The sequence below is a fragment of the Setaria italica genome, chromosome IX, assembly GCF_000263155.2.
Source record: "Setaria italica strain Yugu1 chromosome IX, Setaria_italica_v2.0, whole genome shotgun sequence".
Classification (NCBI taxonomy): Eukaryota; Viridiplantae; Streptophyta; class Magnoliopsida; order Poales; family Poaceae; genus Setaria; species Setaria italica.
In genome coordinates, this window is record NC_028458.1 from 43,540,007 (window position 1) to 43,548,320 (window position 8,314).

At 47.5% G+C, this 8,314-nt stretch overlaps 1 protein-coding gene across 2 annotated transcripts; it reads left to right on the forward strand.

The window, feature by feature from the left end:
- Nucleotides 1–3,135: 3,135 nt before the first annotated feature.
- On the forward strand, nucleotides 3,136–8,006 carry LOC101763656. 2 transcript variants are annotated; one of them, XM_022822765.1, is made up of 7 exons: nucleotides 3,161–3,229; nucleotides 3,308–3,390; nucleotides 4,871–5,925; nucleotides 6,722–6,922; nucleotides 7,024–7,258; nucleotides 7,399–7,499; nucleotides 7,588–8,006. In XM_022822765.1, the coding sequence occupies exons 3-7, from the start codon at nucleotides 5,869–5,871 to the stop codon at nucleotides 7,618–7,620; spliced, it is 627 nt and encodes a 208-aa protein (XP_022678500.1). In that variant the 5' UTR covers nucleotides 3,161–3,229; nucleotides 3,308–3,390; nucleotides 4,871–5,868; the 3' UTR covers nucleotides 7,621–8,006. The 2 variants fall into 2 exon arrangements, with proteins under 2 accessions (XP_004984124.1, XP_022678500.1); XM_004984067.2 differs by lacking the exon at nucleotides 4,871–5,925 and having other exon boundaries at nucleotides 3,136–3,229.
- The last annotated feature ends 308 nt before the right edge of the window (nucleotides 8,007–8,314 follow it).

Here is an 8,314-nt window from a genome sequence, read left to right on the forward strand (position 1 = left end):
ACGAGGTGCAGGCTGCGAGGCGCGCGGAGCAAGAAGCGGCGGCAACCGACGCTGTGCGAGGAGGATGCGCTGTTGCGAGGCGGTAGCACGGTGCCGGTCGGCGTGGGGCGAGCAGCAGCCCGACGCGGAGCGAGGAGGTCGCGAGTTGCGGCCATGCGCGATACGAAGACCGCGACTGTGGCCCGGCGTGGTGCTCGGTCGCGTGACGGCATCGCAACGCGAGGAGGTACAAAGGCGCGGCGCGAGGAGGCACGGCAGCAGCGTCTCTACCGGTGGGCTTCCATGGTTGTGGTCTTGGTATTGTCGGGTTGTGTACGTGCAGTGGTTAGGGATGGGGTGTTCTGGGCGAAAGCTTTGGCCGATGATCTTGCTGGTGGCGATTATGGCGGCGTCCTAGGGTGTCATTCTCCCTATTGGGGGCGTCATGTTGGGACCCATTCCTGTTGCACGGGGGTTCTCTGGGTGGAAACCCTATCCAAATCCTGGATGAGTGACAGAGGCGCCTTTGGCATCATGCCCTCCTTGGAGGCATCGGTTCTAGAGACCCAACCCAGCTTTTGGCAATACCGGTGACGCCGATAGTCATGGGAGGCTACCGCCACCACCGGCAGCAGCCCTTGCCGCGACGGGCTTGCGGCACGGCAAGGCGGCATGGTGCAAGATGGTAAGCTTTGACGGGGGTTGCTTAGCTCACATGGAGGCGTCCGTAGTAGTTGTGGTGGCGGCCAGGGGTTGCCGCATGTTTGTCGAGTTGGCTGCTTGCAGCAGATCATGGCGGCTGGCGTTGCTTGGCAGCTATTAACCGGTCGGGTTTAGCGGTTTTGAGTTGTGTAGTTACCCGCGTTGACATCCCAATCCAACCGGGAGAGTTGAACTGTTTTTTTTTTCTTTTCCTGCCTATGGCCTCCTAGAGTTGTAGTCTTGTATTTTCTATATCAATAGAAATGATCTACAATTTGAAAAGGAGAAAGTTCTAATATTGTAGGACATGGTACACTTGGGAATTTGCAACATCACAAACCGTGATATATACTTGGAATACCCACTATGTCCCTGCATAACGCTCCTTGAAATTCAAACTCTGCAGATCCCAAGCTTCCAGACACATCGCACTTCCGCTCGGATCGAGGCTGCCACTCAGCCCTCAAGACGGATCAAAGAAGAGTGGTTGACCGATACCCAGCTAGCTTAGGGTATGTTTGGATCCTCGGGTTAAAGTTTAGCTCTTGTCGCATCGGATATTCGGATGCTAATTAGAAGGACTAAACATGAGCTAATTATAAAACTAATTGCAGAAGCTCTGGGCTAATTCGCGAGACGAATCTATTAAGCCTAATTAATTTATCAGTAGCAAATAGTTACTATAGCACCGCATTGTCAAATCATGGACTAACTAGGCTTAATAGATTCGTCTCGTGAATTAGCCTCCATCTGTGCAATTAGTTTTATAATTACCTTATATTTAATACTCTTAATTTGTATCAAACATCCAATGTGATATGGGCTAAAGTTTAACACCTGGTATCAAGCAGCCTTCCCTGCATATGTGTTCAGTGCTGCAAAACATAAGTGCTATGACCAAATCCGCTGGTAAGTGTTAATTTATGTTTGAGTGGACCGGAAAGGTGACGTGGACAGGCTGACGGGTGGGCCCGCTTCTAAGTGAACCTTTTTCTTTTCCCTCTCCCCCATTGCCGCTCGTATCGCCTCAGCCTGTCAGCCAGCAGCGCCATATTCTGCCGCGACCTCGGCTAGGCATGCCCGGCGCTGACCGGACACTGCTCGACCCCTCCGCCCTTGTCCTCTACCCCTCATGGTAGTTATATCCTCTCACGGCCGCATGACATGTTGTGCTCCTCGTGCTTCTGGCGCATGTAGTCACGGTCTGTGCCGGTGACGGAGAGCTTGGTCTTGTTGAGGCACACTTGGATCTAGTCCAGCGTATGGAGGTAACTGTGCAGTTGCTAGTGGTCGTCAGCGTGGTGCCGGTCTTGATATTGACCTTGCCGGTCGAGCTCTTGCCCTCCGACGAGCTAGTTGGCAAGAAGAAGACGAGAAGGACCTGAAGCCTGACCTGCCCGCTTACAAGCGAACCTACTTGTCAAGCAGTCCACGTCAGCTTCTCAGTCCACTCAGCGTTTTAATGCGGCAAAACTACTATGCTAAACTATTACAGGGGATTATTTAAATGATTTTGCAAAGGTTGAAGGTTAAAAACTCGCTCGAGGGGGTGATGTAGCGAGGGTCCGTACGATTGGGTGGTTATGTACTCCGTACTTATGTAGACTCCTGGGGCTTCGTTTGGATACTTAGGTCCTGTTTGGTAGGGTTTCTTAAAGTGCTTCTCTACTGGTTTTTCGTGAAGCCCTACCAAAGGGTCAATTTCAAAACGGCTTCACCATCAAAGTTGGGGAGAAACCGCAAAACGGCTTACACTAGAGAGGAGAAGTCGAAAAAAGTAGCTTCACCGGCTTCTCTCTCTCCAAGCATTAAGTGAACATAAAATTACATATATTGCCATTAAGAAGCCGTTTTACCAAACGTTTTTCAAAACGGCTTCAACTTCACTAAAAAAGCCACTCCACCGAAGAAGCCGAAGTCGTTTCATAAGAAGCCGATTCTATTAAGCCTAATTAGTCCATAATTTGACAATGTGGTACTATGTAACCATTTGCTAATGATGGATTAATTAGGCTTAATAGATTCGTCTCGTGAATTAGCACAGAGTTCTGCAATTAGTTTTATAATTAGCTCATATTTAGTCCTCCTAATTAGCATCCGAATATCCAACATGACACCGTAGCATAAGATTTTACCAGTTTACCATCGGCGGGGTCCAGGTGGGGTCATGCGATTCGTGTCACTAATCCTGGCAGTGGCAGTGGCGGCAGAGCGGCAGGCAACTAGCAACGTGCGCGGACGGGGAGCAGCGGCCACCGCACAGCCCACTGCCCCGCAGGCCCACAGGGACAGGGCCAGTACTCTGTACTTCGGTGGGTGCTCGTCCATCCACGTATCCATCCATCCGCCCGTCCATCCGCCCATCAGATATAGCCGCCAGGTGTCGCCCGGCGCGGGGTGATCCCACGTGGAAAAGCGGCCTTGCCACGCAGGATAAAAAGAGCCCCGGGGCCCCGGCCATTCCCCTCCCTTCCTTCGTCCCCGTCGCCAGCCGAGCCACCCAGCAACGGCTCGCCGCTTGCGTCCGTCGCCGCCCACCGCCGCAAGGGTTCGCCGAATCCCCCCTCTCTTCCTCCTCCGTCTCCTCCTCGGCCGAGCCCTCTCTAACGCTCGCGTTCCTGTGCAGGGTTGCTGATCCCGGCGGGCGTGCGGGAGGGAGCGGGATGATCGATGGGGGAGAGGCCGCCCACCGATCCGCGGCGCTTTGGGGTGGGTAATCAAATCCCTGCTCCTCGCCTGTTTCTTTCGATTTTCCATCCAGGTGGTCCGGCTCTCCAATCCTTCCAGTTCCAGACCGACTTCGAGATGTTTGTAGCGCTTCGTTTGCTCGGCCCGTGGCCCTGCGCGTGCGGCATAATCACACCAGCTAGATTCGCCTCCATTCCGGCAGCACACGGAGCTTGCTACTGCTAGCTATAGTAGCTACTACCTTGATTCCCTCCCGAGAACGGCACCCTCCTCTTGTTTGTTCCACGGCCACGCACTTGATTCGGATCGGTTTGGTTGGTTCGGGGGTGGGAGGTGCAGATAAAAGGCAAAATTGGATACATACCATCAAAATAACCAAACTATAGATATATACCATCAAAAGAATCAACTATAGATATATACCATTAAAAGATGGCACTTGTTTGCATCTTACCATATCTGTGAACTCCACGTTACTTGTGACCATGGTACCCTTGGTGAGTGTCTTCCTCCTCAAACTAAACTTCTATACAGTGCTGGAACTCAGCAAATGAACCCGAGCTTCTCTGCTCCTCCTACCTGTTGCTCAGCCACAGCTACTCATTCGTCTCCTTGTTCCATTATGCGCTCACTGCAGCATCAATTTGAGCCGAGAGAGGGCAGGGATTGGGGCAACATCGATTGAGTTTGGGGTGGTCGATTTGGAGGGGAGCAGTGCTGATTTTTGACTCGACGAACAACACCATCCCCGTGCTGCTGCACAACCCTGGGTACTAGTTGTACTGATCAGCAGCCAAGGCATGGAGGCCAACCGAGCGCTGCCGCGCAAGTCGGTGACGAGCAGCAGGGTGAGCACAAAGCCGATTTGGACGGTGAAGTACATCCATCACGAAATGGCATAGAAGAAGCTCCACGCCTTGCGGGGGGGGGGGGGGGGGGGGGGGGCCTCGATAAGGATGGCGAGCTCAAACCGATAGCAGCCTGTTGTTTGGCAATGGCGACGGCGAGGGCGAGGACTGCGACAGGGGCATCGTCTTGAACGACTTCATCTTGTTTTTGTCTTGCCAGCGACGTGGCATGGACCTCACTGAATCCGGCTCTAGGAGGACATTTGGCTTCGTGCGTTGGCATGTTCAGTCACAGTGCTAGGCGGGGGTGTGTGTTTTTAGCCCAAGGGCAAAATCGGAACTTACATCAGCCAAAAAAAAAATCAAAACTAGCGATTATAGTAACGGAATGGTAGATACCTGTAACTTGACATCTTTTGATGATATATATCTAAAGCTGATTCTTTTGATGGTATATATCTAAAGGTTGGATCTTTTGATGGTATACATCCAAATTTTCCCAGATAAAATCAACTGCGAACAGAGGAATGGAAGATACACGATAGGCTTAGAAATGTCCTGGATGGGGATGGCATCCAGGATCGTTCACAGCTGTGTCCGCAACCGAGGGCGAAATATTTTTACTGACTGAATGCCGCTTGTTGTGGTTACAGTTCATAAAAGCGAAATGTTTTTGCTTCACTGACGGGAGCAGGATGCGATTTCAGCAAGAGAGTCAAAGGAGGAGCATATCCCAGACTCGGTGGATACAGTTTCAGTGTGTGAACTGATTCCTGTTGTGAGCGAGATGGGAGGACACGTTGGTGTTGGGGCAGTTACTGAGTCGAGTACTTTGGCGGGAGCGCCTCGAATACGCTCTGTGCTGTAAACTGTTAACATTGCAGAGACCTTTTCTCTAAAATTGTCGCTTATGGCCTGCCTGTGCTTTTGAGCCTTTCTGTTCTTATGAGGTTAGCCGTTATCTGCTCCGAAGAGCAACTTCGACTACTTGTCTCATTGATTACTGTAACCAGGGCCAAGTTATTGTTGAAGGTTGCTAGCCCAGATTAGAAATTAGTTTTACATTGGGTTTTGTTGCAAATATTAGGTAGATTTTTTGGCGGGAACTCTTGCGACTAAGGTAGGGTAACGGTTGGTTTCATGTGGCTTGCCGATGAAACCAAGGGGCTGAAATATGTAGGGACAAATCCGACACTAGGACTGTATTGCCTTATTGAGATTGGTTTGATCCATCATCCATGTTTGCTACTTTAAATATGACATGAAAACCATTCAGGGATAAGTACAAGGAGTGCTGGCTTGCAGTTGGATAATAGAGGGGGGAAACGGATAGCATTACAAACCAAGGATCTGAAAACCAGATTATTATACCTGTAGACTAGTATGGTTGGTAACCAGTTGTAACGCGAAGTTACCCATATTGTTTGGCTCTATTCTGGTAGCAATTTTAACTTCTTTTGTTCTTACACAATATCTCCTCAAATTGTTATCTTTGTTTAGTACTTCACTAACATTAACGCCAAGGATCAAAACTGGTATCTCACCTTGTACCGAGTCACCACCGTTCTTTCCATTCCCTGTTACAAACAGAATATACTCCGTAACAGCTAACAACAGTTGGGGCAAGTGAACACAGAGCTTTTGTCGAAGAATGGAAGAAGTGTTTTACCTTTTTATTTGTTTGAACGAAGAGGTTTTTTACTTGGATGTAAGTTTGAGATATACGCTTAATCATTTCCAATTGAACGAAGAGGCTGATTAATATTTCTTGTCTAGATATAGTTATTTGCTTGCTTCTTCTATAGATAAGTTTAAGGTTTGTTTCTCTGTTCGTTGTGCACCTTGTTAGATGTTGTTTTGTCGATCCAACACCTGGTGATTGCTTCATATTCCACAGTCCAACTGATTACAGTGACGAAGTTGATGTCCAAGGTGTCCAGAAGTTATTAATGGTTTATTAGGAAATAAGAAGGCAATTTTGGCATGTAATGTAACCTCCCAATTTGATTACCTTATGCAAACCACACAGAAACGGTTCGGAGCAGAATTTTTCACAGCTTCAGATGTAGAATGACTGCTAAAGCAATATCAGCTTTGAAATCCTGGATTCCATGGTCTTTTTTATACCACACGAGACCAAAACTTTGTGTCAAAACATGATATAGAAGTCTCCGGACTGGACATGAGAAAGGAGAAATCGTGTTAGCTTTATCAACTATTTACTCTGGTCAAGTCTGCATGTTCCTTAGGTTCCTAATGAAGCATTTCTTCTATGTACCTTTATTCACCCTCACCTGATTTCAATGGAGGAATCAAATATATTATGTATTTAATTAGTATTCCATTTCCATACAGGAATAGTGGGCAGAATTCTTATCATTCAGATCTTCTAACTGGGTGCCAATGTTTTTTTTTAAAAAAAATATCTGAGTTCCCTGCATTACATCAGATCATTGGATGATGCCATTGAGTTTAATAGGTTTACTTCTATTCTCTTCTACCAGGACACGTCGAATGTAGGCTCATCGACTGGATGGACAGATGAGAAGCACATGCTCTACATTACCTCATTGGAAGAATCATTTGTTAATCAATTATACAGTGGTAATGGGGAATTCAATTCGGTAGAGTCGTTCTATCAGACTCCAGGTGCATGGCAAAAAACTTCTTATGGTGGAAATGGTAGAAACTCAAAATATGATCAGGTACGGCAACAAGTCCTCGCAACTCTATAATATATGCGGCCTTATCAAGGATGTTGTGTCTATGTGTGAAACTGTCGTCCCGTTTTGTAACAAAACTTCAGGGCCAAGGGTATTGGGGGATGGTCGAGGTTGATGAAGCTGAATCGAGATTATCAGAGGTTGGGTATATCGGTTCATCTTCTTATTCTAGGGGTTCACCCTATTATATGGATGATGCGTCAAGTAATGGTCCAAGGCAAGAGAAAACTAGTTACCATGCAAGACAAAGGACTTCTGGAAGGTCTGCTGCTTTCAATTTGCACCAGCATGATGGGCATTCCTTTTCTTGGAGAACAGGTAGGTGGTGTGCAAAGTTTACTATCACACGCTCTATTTGAAGGGGAATTAACGTTGTCTATTGGATTATTGTGAACTAATGCAACATATATTGCTGCTTTTTACTTGTTTACCATAAAGAAAACTCCCCCCTTTTTCAGAGTCATCAGACCAGAACTTCTTTGACGGGGAGGCTGAAGGTCGCAGGGAACAAGGCAGAGGGTCTAGCGAAAACCAGCAAAAACATGCTGGTAGAACCGAGGTTCGGGCAATGATCCTGAGTTTAATTTCCATCCTGGTTATATTCTTCATTCGTCAACATGTTCTAATCCATCCATGTTTTTTGTTAGGCCGGCCCATCTGGAGGCATAGGTTTACATTAGCAGGTCTTTCATGGTTCGGGAGACCCTGTCGTGGGAAGCTTAGGGATTAATGGGACCGTCCATGTAAGCTAGCTGCAAGTCTGTAAGAAAAAAACTAGTGGTGCCGTTTGTTGTGCATATACAAGTCTGCTCATCTCTAGATAGTGAAAATGATAAGGTAGTTTCTTGTATTACATCTGGTACAAAGAAAGCTGTAGTTTTTTAACTGCTTCCCGCAAGACCACCCAGGATTGGCTGGAAGCCAGGAAGTTTTTCAGAGATTTAACTGGAGCAGCTAGCTGGGTGCTGTTCTTTGACTGCTGTACTCCATGGTGTAAAGATGTTCGCCAAAGTTCCTGAACAAATGAGTTTATAATAGTGATATTGAGTTGTGTTGTGCTGCGGAATCTAGCCTCTTGCAGATACTAAAAAGTCAAAAAGTTGCCGCCTTGACTCTAGTATCAAGTCTAGAAAGCCTTGTGCGCTCCTGAAAAGCCACAGTACTATTTTTTTTTTGGGGGGGGGGGGGGGGGGGTTCCTGGATATTTTCCACTTAAATTGATTAACCCTTCCCCCAACAAATCGAAACCCTGGTTTTTGCAAAACCCCTGAAAAATTTCGGGGTTTATTAGCCTGATTTTTAAGGGACTTTAATTCGGAAAAAAAACAAAAAGGAGCTGGGTTCTATTGTTTCCCCTCTGAGTATGACCTGGGG